This window comes from Gouania willdenowi, chromosome 3 (genome assembly GCF_900634775.1).
Source record: "Gouania willdenowi chromosome 3, fGouWil2.1, whole genome shotgun sequence".
NCBI lineage: Eukaryota > Metazoa > Chordata > Actinopteri > Blenniiformes > Gobiesocidae > Gouania > Gouania willdenowi.
In genome coordinates, this window is record NC_041046.1 from 32,774,028 (window position 1) to 32,800,226 (window position 26,199).

At 37.9% G+C, this 26,199-nt stretch overlaps 1 protein-coding gene across 1 annotated transcript; it reads right to left on the reverse strand.

Annotated features, from left to right (window-relative positions):
- Nucleotides 1–601: 601 nt before the first annotated feature.
- tmem255b (transmembrane protein 255B) lies at nt 602–25,167 on the reverse strand. Its single transcript, XM_028440845.1, has 9 exons — nt 25,148–25,167; nt 24,034–24,176; nt 23,845–23,907; nt 10,299–10,388; nt 9,071–9,151; nt 7,950–8,035; nt 6,442–6,601; nt 6,147–6,293; nt 602–1,808 (listed from the first exon to the last, which is right to left on the reverse strand). The coding sequence occupies exons 2-9, from the start codon at nt 24,145–24,147 to the stop codon at nt 1,575–1,577; spliced, it is 975 nt and encodes a 324-aa protein (XP_028296646.1). The 5' UTR covers nt 24,148–24,176; nt 25,148–25,167; the 3' UTR covers nt 602–1,574.
- Nucleotides 25,168–26,199: the final 1,032 nt, after the last annotated feature.

The window sequence follows — 26,199 nt, forward strand, 5'->3', positions numbered from 1 at the left end:
GGTGGAGCTGTATTACTGTACCAAATTTCACCAATGTGGTGTTGTTCCTGAGATATTAGAAGCTGAAAATTTAAGAAAAATAAGGACGTGCGATAATTGACACATATCCCCTCACTAAGTTGGCCATATCTCAAAAAGAATTTAACTGATCAAACTACTTTGCAGTGTGCCAATTGAATAATCACAGAACAATTGGTAAACAAGTTTTGATCAACTAGCCCGCGGAACATCTCTGCACCGTATAGCACGTACCATGTTCCCGAGAATTCAGTGAAATGACTCGATTCCGCCGAGTAAAACAAATGAAATTGTGCGACGTAAAATCGTAATCTATGTTGAATGGCCTTTGAAACGATATATCACACGACTATGTTCTGATGAATTTAGAAATTACTGGAAAAGGTGGTGGGCCCCCGTCCACCCCCTCTTTCAAAAAGGTCCCCGAGAGGCTCTTGACATCCGCTCATAGAATATCCATGTCAAATTACAGCCCGATTCAACTAGCATTAACGGAAGAGTAGTCATTTGAAGAACGGGGCCCCCTGTCGCCCCCGTGGCACATACGGAGTAATGGGCCCCATTCATATATTGGTATGTGTCAATGATTCGGTTCCACTAACTGTTGCAATATTTAACTCACAAATAAATGAGAAAACAACTTTAATGGAAATTGCCTAAGAAAATAGGGGGGCCCAAGGAATCGAATTGTGCGAGACATAATGGTAATCTACATTGAATTACCTTTGAAACGATATATATCGCATGACTATGTTCTCATAAACTTGGAAATTAACGGAAATGGGGGGTGGGCCCCTGGACCCCATTTAAAAAAAAAAAAAAAACAGGGTTCTGAGCATCTCATCGTATTTATTCATAAAGTATTCATATCAAACTGCATACCGATCCAACGAAAACTAACAGAGGAGTAGTCATTTGAAGAATGGGGCCCCTGAGGTCCCCCTGGCGGCCCCGCGACAAGTATGGGGTAATGGGCCCCATTTATATATTGGTATGTGCCAATGATTTGGTACCACCAACCGTCGCAATATTTTAACTTGATACCTACCAAATTTTAGCCCAATCCGTTCACGAATAACAGAGGAGCAGTGATTTTAACTAGTGTACACAACAACAACAACAAGAACAAGATCAAAGTGAGTGAAGTTTTGAGTCTGGTAGCCCGGCCTAAAAAGATCTGAAATTTTTGGCCATTTCATTGAAATGACATGGAATGACCCATATCAAAGGATGTGATTAACTAAGAGGAGTGCTGCCTAACGAAGCCCTTTCAATCATGTTTACAGCAGATGAAATGTAACATAAAAACAAGCCGATCGGTCAGATCTACGACACTGTGTCCAAAAACAAGCTAATAGCGTCATGAGAAAGGATGTATTTTTAAATGATGTGCTGACTTTTAAGATGCTAGCAGCAAAATGTTTCACTCCATAAGTAAGAACATAGCCTGTACCGTGTACGACGACTATAGATTACTCTTATCTATTGATCACACTGATAGCTCTGCTACATCTGTGCTACGCCCAGTCTGAACGGTGATGGAGGATGGATGGAGCTCAGCAGGCGTAAGGTGGAGGTTTCTCAACGTGACTGTAGGATCCGTAGAGGGCGGGAGCGTTTGGCCCCAGCACGTAGCCCCCGGGGTCCTGCATGGTGACCTGTGACTGCAGCTGGGTGGGGTTCTGGGAGGACGGCTGGTTCTGGTTCTCCTCAGAAGGACAGGAGGCGGAGACTTGTCCCCCCTCAGGTATCAGCTGAGGAGTAGTGGGGGTCTGGTAGCTGCTGTTGTGCTTTGGGGGAGAACAGTAACAGGTTGTGTCAGTGTCTTTTCAGTGTCAATTTCTGTACAAAATAGATCTGTAAAATAGTCGAATTGAAATCCACCAAGAAGTTATTCAGCCTTTTATTGTATTCATCATTTCCTCTAAACATAGTGAATGACGAGCCAATCGTCCTAAAGGTGGCGCTACATCAAGCCTCTAAAACATGAAATTTGGAAAATTCACAAACAAATCAACCACATCTGCTTTCAACAAAATGTAGCCCTAATATTGAATAAACTTTTGTACATTTAAACCTATTGCCAATTATAAAGCCTATTACTCTGTTGTTGTTGTTTGTTTTTTTTTTTTAAATGTAAAACTCTCCTCCCACATTTTTTGCTCAACTGACACCAAACTTTCTACAGCACATCTTCACACTATTCTATACAAATGATCCACATAGATTTTTTTTTTGTAATCTAAAATTGAGCCTTAAGTGCATCAAAATGTTAGACTGTAAACGGTAAACATACACTTGCATTTCTTGCTAAATACGTGTTCCTTTTTTTTTTTTTAAATGTCAAAATTTTGGAGTAATGGCAGATGTCTATCAGAGTTTTATTCCAAAATAGAATTTTTTTTACAGCATTTTCAATTTTGCTCTCATGCGAACAATGGGAGTCAATGCAAAAAAAAAAATTGCATTTTTAAATGTCAGTTTTTCTCTTATGGAGCCAATAAATTATTTTTAAAAACAAATTAGCGACCTCTCCGTGCTGTTTGTATACAATTTGTTTATTTATTTATTTATTTTCCTTAATAACTGAATTTTCGACAGCTAATTGATATTCGCCTTTAGCAGATGAAACAGCTGCAGTCTTGTTTTGCCTAAAATTGCCTCTGTCTGGTTTCTGACTGCACTTTATCGATAAAGGTTTTTCTAGTGTTGTGACCAAAACAAAAAGTTAAGATTTATGGGTGAAATTTTCATTAGGGGCACATTTGGGATGTTGAAAATCATGGAATTTAAAGGTTGCAATAGCTCACTTCATTTTCCATATTAGCTGTGCTGTATGACCAGCATAGTAGCAGTGCTGAATTCTTCCTCATTTTGATTTAACGTGGGATTGAATGATGAAGGTCTTTCCACTCTGTTACTTTTCAGTGGTAACGGAGTGGAATGGAAAACATGAAAGTTGGTCAAAGCCATCACACAATGAGGTACAACTCAATGGTTCCTGTAATGCCTAATGCCCTTCATGACCTTTTTTTTAAAAAAAATTTACGTCAAAAAGTTGTTCTCGGGGGTTTCCATGGACACAGTTTTTAATAACAAAGTGGAGAGGAAAAGGAAAAGTGCTGAAAATCGTCAATCGAACCTGCTTTACAAAAAAACTAACGGAACAAGAAAGCTAGGATTTTTATGCTTTATTAAGCAGCTAGAACAGTGCCAGTCGGAAGTATGTATTCATATAGTGGGAGCTTAAGTACAGTTGTCAATTATGGCCAAATGAGTATGTGTTTGAAGGTTGAATGTACAAAGAGGTGTACATACTCTGTACTCTGTAGAGTTATAAAGGGGTATACAGTATTTGCGGGTAAGGGTGTGCGATTTCCCTGGTTTAATTCTATGGGACGTTTGTTTTGTTTTTTACTCATTTTTAATATTTTTTTCCATTTTGTGTATTTTTCTGTAATGTATGTTTTTTGGAGTCATGTGTATTTTTGCATGTATTTTGGTGTAGTTTTGTGCATTTCTGTTGTCACTTACTGTATTTTTTTTATATAAATATTTAGTTTTGTGTATTTTGAGTCATTTTCATATGATTGTTGTTGTTTGGTGTATTTTTCTGTAATGTGTTTTTTGGAGTCATTTTGTGTGTTTTTGTATCTTTTTTAGTGTAGTTTTGTGCATTTCTGTTGTTGTTTTGTGTACTTTTTGTATAAATATGGGTTTAGTTTTTTGTTTTATTTTACTCATTTTTATTATAAATACCTTACACGTGTGTGTGTGCGTGTGCGTCTGTGTGTGTGCTCACGTGAAATGTTTGAGACGCTGATGACCAAACTCTATAGCCATTGTAGCGCCAAGCAGAAAAGTAACAAAACCGCGCAAACTCCATGAGTGAGTAAGTAAATTAAAGTATCATCTGCAATTCGGCTGTCTTTTTCTTTTTTTTTTTTTTTTTTTAAACAAAAATCATTGTTTACCTTCGAATCGAGTGGTCAGAGCTTAGTTTCCATTCGCGGCACCAGAGAGAATCCGCAGTTTTCCAGATGGAGTATTGAACGAGTTGAGTTCAATACCGACTCTACTGAAACAGCGCTTTAGTGAGCAATTACGTGGACAGTTATATGGTTTAAACAATGGGAAACTTGTCAGCAACAGTGAACGTTTTGCAACACCAAATTACTCCAAAATAACAGATGCACAAAATCCGGGTATTTGGAAGCCGTTGACAAAGTTTCAGGTCGAACAGGCACCGCGTCTGGGAGATATTCGCTCCACATACATGCACACACACACACACGCATACACAGAACACTCTTGCTTTTATAGGTAGATGTACACTTGATATTTCAGTGGGTCAAATTTTACCTGAAAACAATGTTAAAAAGTATCAGGCCGGCACATATTTTTTTATTTTTTTTAAATGTGCCCCCAATGAAAATTTTGCCCTTAAAGGAGACATATCATGCATTTAAGTCCTTCCTTTTTTACATATAAATCATACAGTTATGGTCTATATAAAGCAGAACTGCAATGCTTGGGTCTGAATTCCTCATTATTATAGCTCCACCCCTTTTCTACCACTTTTCTGATGTGCTTCTGAGAGCAACTCGTTTTGGTGCGGTCTCTTTAAATGCAAATGAGACACTTCATACCCCGCCCCCTCTCTAGGTTGCAGAGGTGACACTGCGTTCAACTCCACGGCCATTTTTGTAGTTTGATAGAAGAGATACAATTATTTAGTGGCGAAGAAACTTTTTATTCACACGTTATTTACAAAATGTCAACAACGGAAGACTTGTCCATCCAGCCTTACATGTTCGAGCCAGAGTCGGACCCGGCGGAGCGAGATGAAAATGAAGATGATGAACCTGCAGAACCCTAACAATTGAGCTAACACAAGCACCGAGCTAACGCTAGCGCCAAGCTAACGTCACAAAATGCATTTTAATACAGTCTTTTCGGAGACAAAAACGGCAAAATGAAATGACTAATGAAAACTTTAGACTTAAATTAAATCACGTAGGCCATATTATCAAGGATCTAAAACGAGCACACAGCGCTAACATATGCTAATGCTAACAAAACAATGACAGGGACGTCTTATCATCACACTTTTTAGCGTTATTTACAGCTTACCGAAGTGCTCTGTTCGTCGTCTCCAAAGATAGAAGGAATTGAACCCTCAATCAGACAAAGTCTTTCTGCAAATCCTTCTTTATACTGGCGGAGGTTGCTGAAGCAGTCATCCTTGAAGTGCTTCACGCACACAAAAATGACCTTACCCACAGATGTGGGTACATTTCTGTGAAGAATAAAACTCAACCAGGCACTTTGAAAAGGTTCTGATGCTGGGAGACGGTGTAATGAAGCGTGTGGGTTACTACATCCAACAACCCAACATTTTGACTTATCCTCTTGTAACTTCGGCATCCTTGAGCTTGGACTACAAAATAAAAGCGAGAAATAAAAATGGCGGATTTCTCAAAGTGTTGCACCTGGAGTTGATGTCCTAATTTGGCAGTTCCGCTGCAAATACTGTGATGTAATAGTTCAAAAAACGTAATAGAGAATAGAAAAATTGAAACAGATTGAAAAAAATGAGCAAAACAGAATATAAAGATATCTACGGAGCACCTGAAGAGACTAATTTGAACTTTTCTGTACTTCTAAACACTCTAAATATACAACAAAATGCATTTAAGGGCTAAAAAAGTGGATTTAGCCCCTTTAATATAAAATCCAAGTTACAGAATTAAAGCTTGGTTTTGCCTTGTTCTTGGTTTTCCTCCATCTACTGAACAACTGCTGACTATTTTAATTTTTTCCGTGTATTTTGCGTGTCAGCCGAGGCTCGTTGTTTTGTACCCGAGTTCTCTTGAGCATGTCGTGCCATAGCTGTGACATCATGTGTTCAGCTAACGGCTCAGAAACCAACCCTCTGTGACGCTCTGTGATGTCACAGCTTTGCTCGAGAAGCAAACATGCATCGTTTTTATCTCATCTTTTAAAATCAATCATTCTTCCCCATAGCAGACATTTCTGTTTGATTAACTGTGACTTTAATGTTTACTGTTGCAAGTTTCCCTCCTTCCCTGAGGGTCTTTCTCATCCACCTTTCTTAAGGGTCTCACCTGCATTGCTAAGGGGTAGTTCGGGTAGGCGGGCAGGGTCTGTGCTGAGGGACAGAAGCCGGGGTAGGTGAGCATGTGCTGGGTGGGGTTGTACATGATGTGAGGCGGGGGCGCCGGGCTGGACGCCATCCGAGGGGAGGGTTTCTGCTGCCAGACAAATAGAGAAGGAACCAACAGGAGACTTTAAATCCCAAATGTTTCTATGACTTTTTTTGTTCTTGTTAAAATCCAGGTTTCTCACAACTATAAAGCGAACAAGCATCCAGTTTACAGTGAGTACTTCCTCCCTGCTCACCAAGTCTTTGTACGCGCCCAGGATGGCGGCGGCGATGATGCCCAGGAACAGGCCGATGGTGTTGAGCACCACCGAGGCCCACAGCAGGCGGTGCAGGTGGATGACGTCCCAGCAGCTGCTCACCCCGGTGAACTCAAAGTACTGCGTGTGATACTCAGAGCTGACAGGAGAAAGAAAGATTGACTAGTGCTGCCTGGAACCACGATGAGGTGACGTCATTTATCTTTAGAACAAAGGTTTACAGTATGGATGTCAAACTTCATGGGTCACGCACCACCCTGTTTGACCTCAGGTGGACCGGAACAGAAAAATAGGGATTATATTTGTTGGAAAATATATAAAATGTGCATAAAGTATTTATTATTTATATAAAGATATTAACACCTCTTGATTTCTTAGCCAAAATTCCTCAATTTAGTAAACAATTCCTAAAAAAAAATGCTACGTTATCTGCAGGAAATTTGCAGGAAAAATTGTAGGATTTTAGAAATGTAACAATTTAGAATTTAAAAAGAGTTCAAACATGTAATGTAAGCACAGAATAATTGGAAGCCTCCTTTAAATATTGGAAAGATTCATTGAATTTGTGAATTTGGAGAGAGTTGGATAACAAAGTAAATTATACAGAGGTTTGCATAAGGAATCATTCTAATTCTTACTGCCTTCTGTTGAGTTGGACATGGTTGATTTAAGTGAGAGAAGAAAGAAATGAGTTGCACATTTATGCTGTATCGATACAGAAACAATGCCATCCATGGACAGTGTGTTTGAACTGCTATAGGCGTACCTATGGAATCTAATCAACATCACAAACTGACAAAAAGTCAAAAAGATATTTTCAATGAATTTGTCGCATCAACTTTTGAAGTTGTTGAGTACAATAAATAACAATTTATAAACTGTACCAAAAGTTGTTTTCATCCACTAGTGATGCCAGTTTGACCCCAAACTCAGAGAAAAAGTAATTTTTTTTTTGTATTTTTACGAGTTGAAAATTGTGGAAAAACAATGGCGGATGTTTATTTTTTGGGTTTGGATGTAAGTTTTTCGCGGAGAGACGTCATATCACAAGTAACACTATGAACAAAGGGACAAAAATGGCGTCAAGCTAATCACTGTCCTCCTTGTCTGGCAAAGAAACACAAGAAATAATCTTATAATCGAGGTAAAAACACTTCTTAAATATCAGAAATGTAACAAACATTCTACGGGATTCCTCAATATTCGACATTTGTGAGTAAAATCTCATGTTTTTTGGAAGAAATACTTTAGATTTTTTTGATCTATGAGGCCTACACTTTCTTTATCGGTGTTATGAAAAGATGTTAGGGACAAAACAAAGGTACATACTGTATATCTACATACGTTTACTTTTTGGGCTTCATTTTTTTCTCCCAGTTGTTCACTTTTCAACAAAGATATTCAAAGTGTAAAAATCTAAGAAATGCCTGCACGAGGCCATAACTAACAACACAATGAAATGTCGATAGCTGTGAGTATTGTCTCACCTCTCACAGTTGTACAGGTAGCAGCAGTAACACGTGTTGCTCCTCAGTTTCAACTTACACGTCTTGTCGAACGATCGGCACGTGACCTGCGGAGTCAGAGCGTCAAGAAAAAAATACATTTGTTCTATTTTACTTGTACTTGTGATTCCCCACTCGACTGTGACGTGATCCCAGACGCTTGTCTAGTTATTTTCTGCATGAGTATATTTTGTCCATGAGGCGGCACTGTGAACACTGCCAACATGTCTTTTCAATGCAAAAAAAAATAAATAAAATCCTTAAAAAAGGTGAACACGGCAAACAGCCAAACATTATATCTTCCAGTAGTGTCGGATACCCATTTGACAGCCCTATACGCATGTGCGTGTTTTTACAAACTAAACAAATGTTGATGAGTGTCTGTCTGATGAGTCTCGGTTTCTGCTGTATGAACTTTGATGTAAACTACATAAAGGCGTAAGAGCGTTTTGGTACATTTTACATGCTCATCATTGTTTGGCCAAAGGTAACATGGTTTTCTCAAACTGGTGTCCAATCAGTGGCTGGCACCAAATCTCAATCTTATATAGCACATGTGTCAACCTCATGGCCCGGGGTCCAAATCCAGCCCTTCGAAGCAAGTGATTTGGCCCCGCAAGAGAAAACAAAAATGACAGAGAGAACATGAATCATTGTGTTAAATGAAATTTGCAGGGGCTTATATTGCACTATTGCGGTCATTTTTTATTAAAAACATTTTTTAAATAGTTTTTTTTATGTTAAACCATAGAAAAAACTCAAAATTCTTACAAAATCCATGAATTTTCCTCAAATTGTGACATAATATTTTCCATAATTAAAAAAAATTGGTCACAAACTCTAGGGAACTTATGATTTCTATCACTTATTGCTTGAATATGGTCAGTTTCTTACATATTTAGTATTTCATGTAAACGTAAAAATGCAAACTAGGGAACAATAATGTTGAAGTTATTCATTTTTTGTCATTTATTTTAGTCATTTATGTGCAGCTGAAATAAACTACATTCCTTATTGAATCTAGGAGACATGCGTCTAATGGAAGTCCTTCAGCTGTACCTAATAGAGTGGCCGATGGCTGTACATATGTGAGTGAGCATCACCTCAGTGTAATAGCTGTCATAGGCGTAGCCAGAACCACTGGTGTAGAAGTCACACATGTCCTCCTGCAGCGGCCTGATGTCCTAATAGACAAACAAGACAAATGAACATTTTAACTTCATCTGCAGATGAACTTTATCATGATCTATTATTATGATGCAACCTGTCATGGTACAATTGTGTGTGTGTGTGTGTCTTTTCCACACATCTCCTTCCTGCATCTGCTCAAATTTCATTCATTGCTTTGGACATAAAGCTGCCGGAGACGATTGTTTTAATCAGATAAACCCATAGTGAAAGCCTCATAGATCAATAAATCAAAGATAATTTGCTCAAAGAAAGATGTAAAAGGTTGAGATTGCTGCTCAAAAGTGTGTTTGGATTGTTCATGCATTGTGGGATGTGGAGTCCTGTAAATGTTATGCCTAGAAGTGTTTTTACTTTATTCTTACTGTGGTTTCTTGCGTTTACACCAAAAACTCTGCCAAAGTGACTTCCCAACACATTTCTGGCATTTTTACAAACTGGAAATTGTGGTAAAACAATGGCGGATGGTTATTTTTTGGGTTTTCTTTAGACTGAGAGACTCAAATCCGTCCCAAATTGAATGTCTCGCAGAGTGAAGTGAAATCACAGGGAATACTGGGAACAAACTAATTGGATTCAAGTGAATCACTGTCATCCTTGTCTGGTGAAGAAACACAAGAAGTCACTGTAAGAATGAAGGAAAACCACTTCTATGCATCCGTCTACGGGACCCCACATCCCACAATGCAATGTGTGAAAGTCCTACAACAATGTCAATAATTGGAGATTCAAAATTAACTGTTTTTCAAGCAAATGATCTTTGATTTATTGCTGTTTGAGGCCTACACATTATTTAATCAAATACTAACATCTCTTGCAGTTCTAAAAAGAAACTATGACCCTGATATGATATATACTGTAATTATCAATTTTACCTTAACATAATACATAACGTCAATTATTTGCTAAGATTGATTTATCTGATGTTAGTGGAGGTCATGTGTTTAATCAGCGCTCTCACCCTGACACCTTCTCTGCTACTTACGAGCTACAAATCTTTCCCAATGTTTCCCCATCCGAGAGTTTCCACCTGAATCGTCTGGAGCTGAGCCCTGTCGTGACCTTTGCACGAGAGTCTGTGATTGGATGGGCCACCGTGCACATGAGTTGGATCAGATAAAAACGTGCGAGTGCGATGCTTACAATGAACTCTGAGGCGATGATCCCATCCACGATGGCGCAGAAGAACGACGCAATGACTCCGATACTGATGAAGATGATTGCCGCCACCAGCTTTGAGAGAAAAATAATTAAAAAAAAGGTTACAAATATTGTTTTAACCCAAATCTTCAGTGTAAAATATGAATCTTCAGACCTAACTTCAGTTAATCTTTTTCTCATTTTTCGTTTTAATATCAGAAAAAACAATATTCAATAGCATTTCAGACAAGTCAAGGCTTTAATGCAGGTCTGTCAAACACATTTTACTTCAGGGGGCCAAATATGGACCAGTTTGACCTTAAAGCTGATATCCGGAGTTTGAGAAATCTATGTTTATGTATGATTCTTTTGAAATGCAAAAAAAAAAACCTAACTAGTCTTTTACTGTGGTCTACTGCCTGTGGTCATTCATATACATTAATGTATATAAGTCCCTCCTTCTTCCTGTAGACCCTTATACAAATGGAAACGATCGTTGAGTGCGCCCAGCCAATGGGCTTCGACTTCCTGTTTTTGAGACTGTCAATCAAAGTGAATGTAGAACTGTGTAAGGAAACAAGGCCGCGCGTCACAACAACAAACAGGTAAATATGATTTTGGCTCTGACCTGATCCATAGACCTATATCATTGTGACCTTATTATGTTCCGCGATGCGTGTGCTTCTGGTAGATTGGCAGAGGCAGTGGGAGGAAGTGAGGTTGTTGAGGGCGGGACAATCGAGAAATTTCTCAGAAACTCCAGATATTGTAGAATAATTTGAGGAAAATTGACCATATTTTGGTTTATATCGCGTAATTACATCGCATGATTTATTTTTTTTATTTTTAACCTTTATTTAACCAGGAAAGTTTTTTCCATTACGTCATATGAAAAAAATTGCAATAATTGCCTTATACTTTAATATCAGGATATATCGTATCGTATCGTGACCTATGTATCGAGATACGAATCGTGTCGCCAGATGCCAGCCAATACACACCCCTAGTTTTCATGTGATGTAAGATCTGGAAAACTGAGCTCTGCCATGATTGTTGGTTTTAATTGAATTTGTCTTTTTGGAGGTGCTGAGATATCTACAACTGATATAGTTAGGAATTTATAAAATGTTTTTTTTTATTATTTCTGTCATTTTTGACTTTCTCGAGCTGGCTGAATTTGATGCTCTAAAGGGCTGGATTTGGTGTAATGTGCATTAATGATTTTTTTTTATTATGTAGAAAGTTTTGTAGAAGGCTAATTCCAGGTTTAATTCGGAGCTGAAAACACTCTCGTGTGTGTAATCTTTGTGTCTCCGTTGAATCGTGTCCTGATTGAGCGTCTGCAGTGTCTCGGCTGCAGGACGATAAAGGAAATGTACGACTTCACCCTTCAACACGCCGGGCCTTTGTGGCTGATTTACAGATAAAGAAGCAAATGTACAGGACAGAGGGATGGCAAGGTCAATTTAATTTTCCACAGCAACACACACACACACACACACACACACACGGACTGGGACAAAAAATTACACTTTTTTCAGACTTTAGCTTCCTTTTGCCAATGAATATCCCTTTTTTTTCCTATTTTTGTCCATTTTTGCAAGTTCTTTTTGACACTTTTATCCAATTTTTGTCCTTTCTTAAATTTCTATTGGCCACTTTTCATCCAAATAAGCTAACTTTTGCCCAATAAATACCACTTGTTTCCTTTTTTCCCTACTTTTTGCCTCTTTTTGTTCCACATTTTTTGCCCTTTTTCAGTATTGTTTGCCACATTTTGGCCATTTAAGCTACCCTTTACCAGTACATACCACATGGTTTCTATTTATTTGCCCATTATTTGGCCACTCTTGACTGCTTTTGGCCCATTTTAGTCACTTTTCACTCTTTTCTTGTCACGTTTTTGACATTTTTTGGCCACCTGTCACCATGTCTGCCTCCACTCACTCGTCCAAAAAAAAAAGAAAAAAAAAAAGAGCAACGTAACAGACCGGCCCACTTTGGGTCTGCGGCCCACCGGGACGGTACCCGGTATGCCAGATGGCCAGTCCACCCCAGTATGCACACGCACACACATTAATTTCACCCATCATTTATTTACCCCTAATTTGTTTTTCATAGAATTTTTCATTTAACTCTATTGTTGCCATAATTCCCACTTTTACTACCATTACTACTGTTATTGAATTTTTTGGTTTATCCTTGATCCTGTTGTTTTTTGTTTTTATCAATGCACATAATAATTATAACAAAAGTGGAAATCTTTGTTAATTGAGTGCCAAAAATCTGCAAAAAACATAAAATAAAACTAAAAATTGTAGAAGACAGGGCTAAATGTACTGTATTCACTCTCTCATTCACACACACACACACACACACACACACACACACACACACACACACACACACACACACACACACACACACACACACACAGCTGGCTGATCACAGATGTCTGGTTGTAAACTTTACCTCTGAGCATTGGTTACTGTCGCTTCAATTGCTTTTACTGGCGTGAGCCTCCAGTATGACGTGCTTTTATTTTTTCACAGACAAAGTGATGTCAAAGATTTGAAATAAAAAATAAAATAAAACAAGAACAAAAGCGAAAATATTCATCTTGCAAAACATGGAATCCTTTAAGTTTATCGATGCATGACCTCACCCCAAAACTCATTTTTGTGCACAATCTCTTGTTCTTTTGTCAATTAATAACCTCTATTTATTTATTATTGTTTACTTGATGTTCCTTCAATGAATGTCAAGTGAGAACAAAGTATAATTTGGAGTGGTTTTAAACAAATGGATCAGTCATTACCTGATACTTGAATAAAAATGACGAAAACAAATGCGTACAAAAGGGTTCTCTTTAGTGCCTTCTTCTGAAACTGCACATTTATAAGTATATTATCAATGCATAACTGCACACACCATCTTTTAGATACAATTCATGCATCTGTTTTTAATATTCCTTGTTTGATCTAAATGTATTGACTGAAAATAACACCAAAGAATTAGGAAAATTCAACATTGCTGCAACTATCAATGCTGTAATAACAACATTTCCACATTAGGGGATAAAGCTTCATCTTACCTTAGAATACTTGTGCATTTTTTAAATAAAGTTGGGATTTTTGGCATCACAAGGGGTTTTTTTCCAGGGTTTTGGGTGCTGGGGGTGTTTTATGTGACAGCAGCTGGTGCTAAGGTAATGTGAAGTAATGCATTTGTCAGGCACTATTGTCTCTGCTATACCAGCCTCATCTCCCCCACACAGCCCATAAAAGCAGAGTCATTTAGGCCGCTAATGAAGTGGAGAGTCTGGAGCGGTGACAGATAAAACCCACTCATGTAAAGGCTTTTTTTCCCCTCTTCAGACAGCCTTTCTTATCACTTTATTGAGGAGAATTAGATTAAAACACCTTTGTTTTGGTATGATTCATACACTTATGTGAGGTTTGCCTCCAACATTCAAACTAATGACAGGGAACACAAAATAAGTAATGTGTAATCTCTTACAGCTTCTATACTTGTTGTTTTTAAAGGGATCCTCCACTGTTTTTACAAGTTTGGCTTGAAATGTACTTATTAGAATATATATGCCTACTAAAATGCATCATTATGCACCATATTCATTTTATTGTGTTTTAAAAAATGGGGTCTACTTTACAGCTTTAGAGCCTGTGTTCCACCATCTTGAAATCATGTGAGTGATGATGTCACAAGGCCCCACTGCCTGTAAACATCCCATTGTTTTCTATTGGAGTGAAGCATTTAGCCTCATTTTTGGATCATTTATCATCTTTTTCAGTCAAAATGACAACTTGTCCTGCTTGTGGTTGCTGTAAAAAAAAAACAAAAAGAGTTAAATATGCTAAACCCTCTTGTGTTTACCAAAAGAGAATCAAATCAGTTGTGGCCCGAAAATAATTTGTGACCACAGGGGGAAACAGTTCCAACTCTGAGGTTTGGTAGTAGACAATGAAGCAGAGAAGAAGAGCTCTCCGAAGGGACCTTTGAATGGCTGATTGAGTACGAACAAACTGTTACCGTGGGGTCAACAGTTTCTTCCCAAAAGCCATCCACTCACTAAATAATAAACACCCACCATAGACACCAGCATCACTACCTATATAATAGGAAATTAAACACTGTCTCTTTATGAACTTGAATGTTTATTATTTTATACCATGCACTTTTATACTGATTAACTTTTTATACCTCATGCACTTTTATTTTGATGAACTTTTTATACCAACGCATTTTTATTCTGATTAACTTTAATATTGATAAACCTTTTATTCTGACAGACTTGTACCATACCTTATGTGGTTTTTTATGATAACTGTGTCTGTCCTGGCTTGAATCTTTAGGTGTACTGGAATGTTGTCCGGGGGGCATTAGAAATTTCGTTGAACAATGACAATAAAAAACAATAAAATCATGCCTATTTTTATTAGTTGATATAGTTAAAATTATAGTAGTTGACTAAATCTGAATGGAATTTAATCAGCTTATATAGTTTGTGTTCACATTTTTTTAACAGTGTTTTGCTCCTTGGTGAAATCTATCAAGTTATCTAACTTCTTTAATTGTTGACATAAATGACTCCAAAGACTTTTCTTACTCAAGTTTGTAACAAAGTTTTAATATTCAGCTCAATATGGTGAGATAATTTTTTTCCTAGGATCATTTATTTATGGTTTTTATATGTTGGCAATAGTGTTGTCATAGTCGACTCGACACTGCTCCGACTGAGCACACCGTGGAAATGATAATCAGTTTTACACTTCAAAGGCAGAAATAGAAAGTTTTGAGGCGTACAATGTCGTAGCTGGTACCAGAAAGCAGATAAGCACAAAGAAAATGTGAAGAATTCATTGGAAACACAATTTATCAGAAACAATGAACACTTCGACTTTCATTCAATCTGTTTTCTAAGAGCAGTGCAGCCAATGAACACAGCCCTAGAAGAACATAGACAGTATAAACAGAGTATTACATGTGGATAGCTGCGGGCATTGATCTACGGAACATAATGGAATAGAATGGTTACAGAAGTAGAATATTGGTCATTCATTTCTTGATATTGTTTGTATATCAAATGATTGGTTGATATGATCTTCCAATGAATGGAATACGATTAAACCGAGTTTATTGAGCAAAAACATGACAGACATGATGAGACTGCTGAAAGTGAACTATTACTTTGTGTTTAATGAAACTATCACCATCCACTAGTGCTTGATGAACATGAGATTTACTGATAATTAAAGCATTCTCAGAGCTTTATTTGAAAAGTCAACGCGTTTTTTTTTTTCTTGAAATGCCAATAGAAGACACTAGTTTTAAAGCAGACCTCAGTGACAAAGAGACAAAGAGACAAAGAGGAGTTTTACACCATCACTAAATGTAGCCATCACCTTACACAACTGAAGGTGTCGACCTCTACAAGGTCTTCTTTTCCTGCTTAGTGGCCCCACATCCCATCCCCACCACAGCTGGACACACAGCTAATGGGAAATACTCATCCCACAGACTGCTGGCTAAAATACGAGTGCTGTCCCAGCAGCAAGGTGACCATTAGGACGACAGTCTGTGAGCTACAGGCCAGTGCAGAGAACATGGGCTTCATGAAGCATTTCACCATTAGGAAATCGTCCTTTAGTCCCAAGCATGAGCAAATAAATCCTAACTTTGTCTTTTGAATTTCATGCATCGGGATTTATTTTAATAAATGGTGACGAGAAATAATGAATGTGAAATATGTTTATATCAGCAAAAAACCCTGGGGTTGAAAAACCATGAAAACACATTAACCACGAGATTGTATGGGAATGTTTCCAATGGATGCAATGCAGAACCGTACTCACATATGTTTACCTAAATAAACAGGCTGTAATGGCAATACAATAATGTTTTTTTCCCTTCCTATTTAAAATTCATGTTCATGGTGTTTAAGGCACTGCCATCACAAGATCCAACGTGTATGTGCAGGACTGCCCCTAGAGGAGGGCAAGAGGTACTGATTGTTTCACTCTGTTTTCTTGATGTTTCATAAAGGGCAACAACACACTCGGTCTCAGGGGCAGATTAAAAAAGATCTGAAATAAAGGGTGGTAATCCAGTTGCTTCCCTAAATTCTTTAGTGTCTGCCCCTCCTTCTCAGTTGAACTATTTCTCTGCACTAAAAATCAACGCAAACAGTTCCAGATTTCATGAAATGCATTTCTTCCCCTGCATTAATTTATTTGCATTTCCTCCTCCCATATTTTTGCTCCCCCCGGGAGATCCGCCCATTATGCATATTCATCAGAGGGAAACGCGCTAAATGGAATGAAGGCGCATTCTGACGCGCCGAAAACGCGCAGTCCTGATTCACAGGGCTTTGTACTCCTTATTAGCGCATTGAGTGACGTATGCACACGTTTTAATACCACTAAACCCTTTGTGAATCCGCCCCTCAGTGTTTTAATTGGTGCGGCTAATTAATCAGGCTGATTTTAGTGATAGCCCAGCTGATAAATCAGTAATGGTTACTAAATTACAACACTGTGAGAAGTCAGTAGTTCATTGTTTACAGTTACATTTTTTTCAGTTACATTCTTCTCTAAGATTTAAGAAATTTCATTTTATTCCATAAATACAGTTTGCACAAGTTTGCCTTTTCTTATTCATCAGTGGCTTTACAGTCCTTATGTTGACAATGTTACTCATTAAAGTTCCTTATTTTAATTCAGTGCTGTTTTGCTTCTTTGTTTTGAATTATATTTTGGTTATTATAAGAAAATTTGTTCATTATTGCGAATATCAGCAGATACATCGGATATGAGCCCTAAAAAGCCCCATTGGTTGGGCTCTACTACAGGTACAGATAGTATGTATTCCCCTAATGTGTAGGTAAAGAACACATTAAACAGTGTAATGCACAAAGACAAAAAAAGTCATCGTAAATATTCCTCGTCAGTAGAATTAAACTTGGGGTGGGAACCTCTGGGTACCTCACGATACGATATGCGATGCAAAGCTCACGATTTTGTCTCACAATATGACGATACTGCGATTATCGATATATTGGTCAGAAATCAATCTACAATAATCTATGACATAAGAAGAAAAAAATATATAGATTCAGTGAAAAAATACAATTTCTTTCTGAAAGACAATAAATTGAAAAAGTGTCCTATGGACAGTGACACTATTTTAGTGCAACATTTCTGTAAATAAGTGCCAACATACCAATGTAAATAAATAAGTATCTCCAATAGTACTTTCTGTAAACAAAAAATAGGGTCTTTCTTACCAGTGACACCATTATAGTGAAATATTCCATTAAACAATATATTGGTTCCTTCAACAAACAATGACAACATTTCTGTGAAGACGTACCTGCACATTTTAGTGAAAAAGCATAAAAGGTTTAGGAAAAAAATTAAAAAATTCGATACTTAGCGCGAGCATATTGATAATCGATCGTGCAAAAAAATATTGCGACATATTGCCTTATCGAGATATCGTCACACTCCTAATTTAAACCACTTGGGTTTTTGAGCATATGTAGGAACTTATTACAGTTTGTTCTACATCTGATACTACTGGACTCATGTGCAGTTTAAATGTTGACCTTTGGGAATACTATTCTCGCAGAATAAGGATTCTGACAGCCACTGATTAACTTTTCTACCAGTGACGGATCAAACCACAGAAAAAAACCTATTCAGGAAATGAAAGAACCTCCAGAGTCCACTCCTCGGTCCTTTTTACCATTAGTTATTTTAATGAGCCAGTCAGATCTCACGTTACAGTGCGAAGGGAAGAGGACACCTGTGTGCAAGTGAGCATCAGGCCTCGTAAGAGACACTGTAGACCAGCACTGATGTGGCAGTGATCACGACATTAAAGTTTAAACCCTCGAGGAGGGAATGACGCTGGAGACATCACACATTTAGAGCCGAACACACCACCTCCAAGGAGAGGAAAATACTCAAAGCACAACGTGAAAAAAAACATTGCAGTGCATAGATGATAATTATAACTAAAGCTGTTCCGATGTGTGAACAGAAAAGTCGTCTCTGAAGAGAACAAAACATTTGGTGACGTAAAGTAAAACCAGGTGATGAGGCACACGACACCCTGGATGTCACATTAAAAATTCACAAACGCACGCAGAAAGTATCTCGGATCGCATGTGTGATCCAAACGCACAAAGATAGACACACAAAACACAGCGTTTATCTGTTCTTTACCTAACTTAAAGTAAAGCATGTTCACTATTAAAGCTGTTTTCAATCATCTGTCAAAATATGTCCAACGCTCCCTATGTAGGCCTACGTTTCTAAAACAGCAACAATTTACAGCTGTGAAGATGAACAAGGGAAATGTTTAATTTCACTATTGTGTCTGTTAGCAACTAAGTTTTATGTTAAGTCTATTTTTTTAATATCTAACCTTATTATTTCAAATAATACAATAAATGAATTCATAGGAACAAAGTATTTGTCTTTCCAATTTCCAATCTCATGCCACTTATCTTATGAGGGTTAAATACATTCATTAGGATGATACACAGACTTTTAATAATTATAACCAACGAAAAGCTGTTTAAAAATCAATGATAAAAACCCGAAAACAATTTGACACTAAAACTCAATCTATGCAGGTGAGGGCTTGATATATTTATTCAGTCACATTCACCCATTCACACATCATTGGGACAGTGCTGCTAATTCTTTGGCTTCAGTGTCTTGCTCAAGGACACTTCAAACAGATCAAATTCCCAATCTCTGGATGTGAAGAAGTTCCCCCAACAGTCACCCCTTTAGCCCTCAAATTTGGTGCATAAGAAGTAGAAAAATGATCAGTATCAGGATTATTTAGTTTAATAAGGGCCATGTTAGGAAGATAATCAGAGCAGATTATCTCTTAAACTGTGGTCATTATCTATTAGAATGACCATATAATCACTAATAGGTAATGATATATGGCTTCTTGACCACCGATTATGTTCACACTGACAGCTTTTTATTTAATTCTATTTTGATTTTTGTACATTGTTTCTCTTGTGTTAAGTGTGGATTAACTATTTTGTTTGAACTGTGTTCCAGTTGTAATTTACTGTGTGGCAATTCTGAGAGTTTTAGTCCAGGCTTTGTGCTTAGTTTTAGCAGTAATAATTTTGTTATTTGACACCTGTACGTTTTTGTCATGTTGCATTCTTTCTGTGTTTTAATGTCTTCTATATTTGAGGTCGTTTTTTAAGGACTGTGTAAAGCAAATTCTGACATTTTCCTCTCAACACATTAAATGAGTCATAAATGTCTTCTTTAAAACATGTACAAAGCAATTCAACCATTTCTAATTGAATTGTGAAGTTAGGATTCAAAAACTCTGTTTCCAATTTTTGCGTTCAGGATTTAAGGGTCAGAAATCAGGGCCGGGTTACGTAACGGAGCCTTCATTAGCACAAACCCCGACCCTGCTGCTGAACTGAAGCACACCAAACTTCCTCCAGTGGGCGCAATTCAGCCCCTCGCGGAAAACAAACCACGTATTCAGACTCAGAGGAATAAATTGCATCCGCTGGTGCCACGTTTTACATGAAATGAGCACATTTATACGCCGCAATTTTGTTTTTCGGAGCAAACCTTTCCGCTGATACCTCGCTTTTGGAAGCACTATCGAAGCTGGAGCTGCTTTCACACTGCTCTCTCCCATAGACACAGTAAGGAAAGCGGCGCCCTTCCCGCACGTGGGCGTGGTTTGAGCGCCTCTAACTGACACACCCTCAGCGTCTCAGAACAGAGAGAAGTGCTTGTTTTTCCATGATTTTGAGACCTCATTTTATGTACTTAGTGAGTTTCTGTGGTGTGACAAACTCATAATACAAATTTATTTCTGCTTTACACGGACTTAAACTAGCCTCTTTTGGCTAACTGTGGCTAATTTACATCATGTCTGTTTATTAATGAGCATTGCCCTTTTTAAACAATTATTAAATTCAAATTTAAACACAAATGTGAGTTGTATGTAGGACCCACTCAAGAACATTTACAGTATCTTCTAACTCTAAGAATGCAGACATCATTTCTCACCTGAACAACATATAAAAGTGCTGAAAACCGAAATTAGTGTGTGAAGGTGTACATTTCTCACACACATGTAAATATTGTGTCGTCCTCATCAATATTTTTAGAGTTTTGCAGTTTTCTTTATATTTTGTACATCTCTAACTACAAAGCTTCAGACGAAAGCTGCTGTATCGCTACAATAGTTTTGAATGGACAGATTGAGGTTGTGCGTGGTTCACATTTTATGGGCGTATCTCCGTCTGCACTGTCCATAAACGTGTTCATAAAGCTGCTTCCGCAGTCGTCTTAACGGCTCCCCTGGTTTGTTATGAAGCTCTGCAGGAGCCTGATAATGACCTGCTCCTCTAAGGAGGGTAACACTTATAACACAGAGCGCCAGGCTTCTGTAAGACGATGCAGAAAGAGAAATATCACAGAAGAAATGAAAAAGGTAAAATCCTCTGTTGCAATTTTTAAAAAAAAAATCCGATATTAAATTAAATAATTGTGCAGATTCAGACTGAGTCACAGTGAGGGTAGCATGTGAAGTGATACTGACAGTAGCTCAGCTTCTGTTAAAGGTGCAGTCTGCAACTCTTATAAAAGTGACTTTATGCCATATTTACTAAAGCTGTCACTATGTAAGGACAGCTTTACATCAAACTAGTAGTTTGTGTGAAAAAAAAAAAAAGACTCATTGAGTCCCTCCTGCTGCTCCTGCAGCCTTTGGCAGATTGCCAGAATGCACCGCGACCGAGCAGAAAGAACCAATCAGAGCCAGGATTGTGTTTGATGGGCTGTCTGACAGCAGTTGCTCACAGTCCACGCCCCTTTCCAGGGGCTGTAGCGCCGTCTTTTTTACAGTGTATGGTAGAAGACGGAATTAGCAACTTTTCTGCTTGAAAGGTAATTACTGCTGCTAGATTTACGCTATGTTTCATTTGTAATTGTTGCACTAGAACTCTGTGGTGCATGTGTTGTTCATGTGCGCACAGCAGCCTCCGTGTGAACTGCTCTAAGTGACACTGAGTTGTTGCTGCTGCTGCTGCGGCTGAGGTGTGTGCACATAGAGAGAGAGAAGCGGTGCTTGTTAGCTCCTCTGAGGGAGGGACTTTGGAATGTTTGGAGCCAGGGCAAGAGAGCAGCGGGAAGGGAGGGGGAGAGAGGGATCTGAGAGTTGCGGACTGCACCTTTAATTTAATTACATTTTTAAATCATTTAGTAGTAGTTTTATTCTTTTTATTTCCCTGTTTTTCCGTCATTGTGTGATGTGTCATTGCTTTATAAAGTAAGGTCTTACATCTTCTTATGTCACTTTTTTTTTTTTTTTAATCTAATCCAACAAGTTCTTTTTTGTACATTTCCTGAAAAACGCTTGTCTGAATAAATTAAACCTTAAAATGTTATTCAAAAAGAACTTGCTGTAAATATTACGCAGTAATCAAGGAAACATCAAAGCGATCAGCAGACGCCTCTGAAGAAGACTGGCAGTTGTCGTCTGAATAAATGAAACCACAATTAATGTGTTTATAATCCCTAGTATGATTGTCAGACACAAACAGGTAGATCAACATTATCTGATCCCCTACCGTATGTTTGTGAAACTGTTTTTGACTGAAACGGGCTCTGTGTAAAAGAGCACCATCAATACCTGATCATTACTAATGCAGTTTCTCTTTGTGCGCTGACCTGGAACGAGGACCCAGAACACATCGAGTAATGTGATTTCCTTCTTGCTCATAACCGAACAATTTCCTGTAAAACTGTTTAGTGAATTTGTAAAAGTCTGTAACATAATCTGATTATTTGTGATATATGCGTGTCTCTGCTTTCCAGGAACAACGCCTCGTTTTAGACATCGAGTCACCTTGACCAAAGACTGCACAGCTGCACGCATCTACATGTTCTCTATTTAAAGTTAAATGATGCTCGAATGAGATCTGCCAGTCGTTAAAATTCCTGATTTTGCTGTTGCACTCTAAAATGTCCATAGGATCTACATGCACAGTTAGTTTAATCTGCTGCCAGCAACTTTATGGAAAGTCAGAGAAGAAGCTTCAACAAAGTGGGTGGCATGATTCTGTGCCTTTTGGTCCAAAAGCAAATTTATCCAGAATTTCTAAGTCAAAAAAGAAAAAGTACAGGCAAAAAAAGAATAAATAAATAAATGAAAAATAAAAACACATTTCGATACTTAGCTGAAATAAACATTGATGACTCAACTAAATTATATCAGAGGAAACCAAAGAAAATCACTTCTTAGAAAGTGTGCACAAAGACAGTTTCTTTCTAACAATGCAGATCAGTCTGGTCTAGCTTCTGGTTTTTCTTTATCTTTTCTTTCGGCAACCAAAGATTACAATTACTGATCAAGTGTCAAAGAGAAAACTATCCATGTAAAGTATATTGTGGAGCCAAACTGATTAATCAGGCCCGTTTTGGCTATTACCGAATAATCGACATCACTCAGAGTCGGCACCAGCCAGTATTAAACGGGGGGCATTAAGAAAACTGCGGGGGGGCACAAGAACGCTCCGCACTGACTCGCAATAGCAGAAGTTGGTTTAAAATCCACTTTTTACGATGTTGTTTTTACATTTCTCACCTTTGTGAACAAAAATCTTCGGTACTATAAAATCTCTTTTCCCTTTCTCAATTAGAACGATTGGAGCAGCCGTAAAACTACAGAAAACATCGGCATTTTGGTTATTTGAGACGGCAGATTCTCAATCTACTTCACTTCCTGCCCTCCATCTGAATTTAGGGCTCTATATCTATATTTCTATACGGCTCTGGCTCTCGCGATGCAGCAATGTGAGCAACGTCACGTGAATCAACAGGGCGGGCTCTGTCCGCGCTGTCAGTGTGTGTAGTCAGTTTGCGATAGCCAATCAGATCTCTTGATTTTGAGCAATAAAAAGCTCCCGCTGTAGCGTGGAAAGAGTGGAGTGGGGAGGGCACAGTAGCTCAGCAGGGGGGGGCACGGCCCGCGAACGCCCCCCCATGACGCCGACACTGACATAACTCATTATGTAACTAAATTGTATGTCATATGTAATCTATATAATGTCACTGATGTATTCACTTTTTTGATGCGTGGAAATTCTGTGACCCTGTGCTGTGCTTTCAGGATTTATAAACTGCCACTTTTGAACTGAGAGTAATGATTATACAGAATATATTTTACAGAATCACTGCTTTTTTTTTTTTAAATATCGGACGTGTCGACCCTAAAAATTCCATATTGGTCAGGCTTTAATATATTGCTAGCTATCTGTACCAAATTATTATATTAATCCTCCCTATCACTCCTGGAACATAAGACAGTATAGGTATAACAAGTTCTGAGATGTTTGAGTTCTACAGCAAGACATTGGCCGTTTTTAAATACAAATGGAAGTCTGCAAAAGGCTGGAATGTTGGAGAGACTGATATTATTATTATTATCTCATATTGATATGGGATTCCCAGCATTAACTCACCATTGGTCTGCGGTTCTCCACTAAATGAAGGCCAACGATGCCCAGAAATGCACCAAAACTGAGCTGGAGGCACAAAGACCCAAAAGAAGAGAAAACAACAGGAGATGTTTGAGGACTGAGCTCAGGTAGAGCAAACACAGTGAGCTGTGTATGATGTGCTTTCCCTTCTTCATTGTAATTGGGACTTACGGTGATGCCAGGATAATATCCAGCCACGGGCACGTTGTCGGTACGAGTGGCTGAGATCAGACCGATGGTCAGAACCAGGAGAGCCAGAGCCAGTAGAGACACGGTGACCCACATGGCTGTTTTCCTGCGACGCACATACTGAGCTGAGCATGGGAGAAGAAACAGGGAGACATGATGATTTATATTATCATATTTATCAAGGCTGAACAAACCAGAGCGAGATCATAAAGTCCATACATGGAGTAATCTTTATTCCACATGCACTAAAGTCATAATGACCGTGAAATCACACTGAACATTAATTTACGACGCAATTTTAATTGTGACCAATTATTAGATCTATGTATTATTCACAAAAATGATTCTTTAAAATTTACCATTGGGAAAAGAGTTTCAAAAGAAGAACCCTGAATGTATTTTATTTTTTTTCTTTCTTTCTTTATCAGTTTCTGTTTGTGAAAAATGTGAACGTTGCTTTTCCTTCAGTGAGACAATATTTAATAATAATAATAATAATAATAAAAACACTAATAATCAATATGTATGTTCAATTAAATGCTTAGATTGTTTTTATTTTATGTGCTATGCACAAACCTATTGCACTTGGCCTAACTAAAACAAACATTAACCTAATTTATAAACCACCCGTGTCTTGTTACTTGTTGAATATTAAAGCACTTAATGCATGAGTAGGTTTTTCTAGGTACCAGTAGCACGCTTTGTAGTTTTTACTTCATCCTTGATGCTCATTCATGCAGATTTAAAATGATATCTTTTCACACACACACACACACACACACACACACACACACACACACACGCACACACACACACACACACACACACACACACACACACACACACACACACACACACACACATATATAATAATCATCAATAATAAGACCAAGTTAGACTGTGCTAATAGTCCCTTTAGAACAAAGGTAAAACAACAAAGCTACACATGACAGAGGAATTGAAATGCTTTTCTATATGAAATGTGAATAATAAATTAATTTCATGGTACATAAAAATGTTCCTGGCACATAAAAAACCCTGACATTTAGAAAAGCTTACATTTAAATGAATAGGTATCTTGTAATAGTAGTAATACCTGCATGGTCCACTGTTTCAGTAGCTGTGTGCTGGTTCTCAGTCTGTTGCTGCTCCTGCTGCTGCTGCTGCTGCTGATGCTGCTGCATAATGAAAATAAACTAAAGTCTCCAAACGCTTTAACACAACAGTTGTTCTCCCAGCAGCCACAAACTGTGGTTTCACACAGTCTGAACTTCACACATCAAATGTTCATCCACTGCTGAGTCTGTGGGAGCAGACTCACCTGAGAGAGAGAGAGAGAGAGAGAGAGAGAGAGAGAGAGAGAGAGAGAGAGAGAGAGAGAGAGAGAGACTGACCAATCAGCAGCCTCAGTGATCAATTATTCAAACGTTTCCCTTACATTTTATACAACTTTGAAGTTTTGCTTATATCTTTTACACAATATGGCTTTTTCTTCTTCAGGATGGATAAATGAAATAAACTTTGTGGTGTATTTTAGTTTTAAAATTATTATTCTGCTGAAGTTATAGCAAAGTAATGAAGTTGCTAAAACACGTGTGTAAATGTGATTACAGCGCCCTCTAGCGATTTACTATGAGAGAACTGTTTTTAACATCTATCTATCTATCTATCTATCTATCTATCTATCTATCTATCTATCTATCTATCTATCTATCCATCCATCCATCCATCCATCCATCCATCCATCCATCCATCCATCCATCCATCCATCCATTCATTTTTCCCATCCTGAATTTAAATAAAAGCTTTATCATGTTATGTTTTAATTGATATGGTTTTATTTTGAATATTTATTTTTTTTTACTTTAGTGCAATGGTTCTATTCACCAAGTGTTAAGTGACCCTTAAACAATATATATAACTCCAAGACCTCTGTATATTATTGATGGTATGTTTAATGTATGCATATAATAGAGCTGGAACAATATACCTACTAAAGCTCACTATATGATACGATATTTGATACAGGGCGCACAATATGATATTTTGGAAAAGGGGGAAAAAAGAATAAAAAAGTATTAAATGTGAACAATTTTAAATCCAAGTTAAAGGTGCTCCTTTTCTCTACTATAACTGGAAGGTAGATTT

Coding starts and splice junctions, on each gene's coding strand:
- tmem255b (XM_028440845.1), bottom strand. CDS start 24,147: ATGTGGGTCACCGTGTCTCTACTGGCTCTGGCTCTCCTGGTTCTGACC. Junction 8,036..9,070: donor ATGACAGCTATTACACTGAG/GTGATGCTCACT, acceptor CTGACTCCGCAG/GTCACGTGCCGATCGTTCGA. Junction 6,294..6,441: donor TGGGCGCGTACAAAGACTTG/GTGAGCAGGGAG, acceptor TTTGTCTGGCAG/CAGAAACCCTCCCCTCGGAT.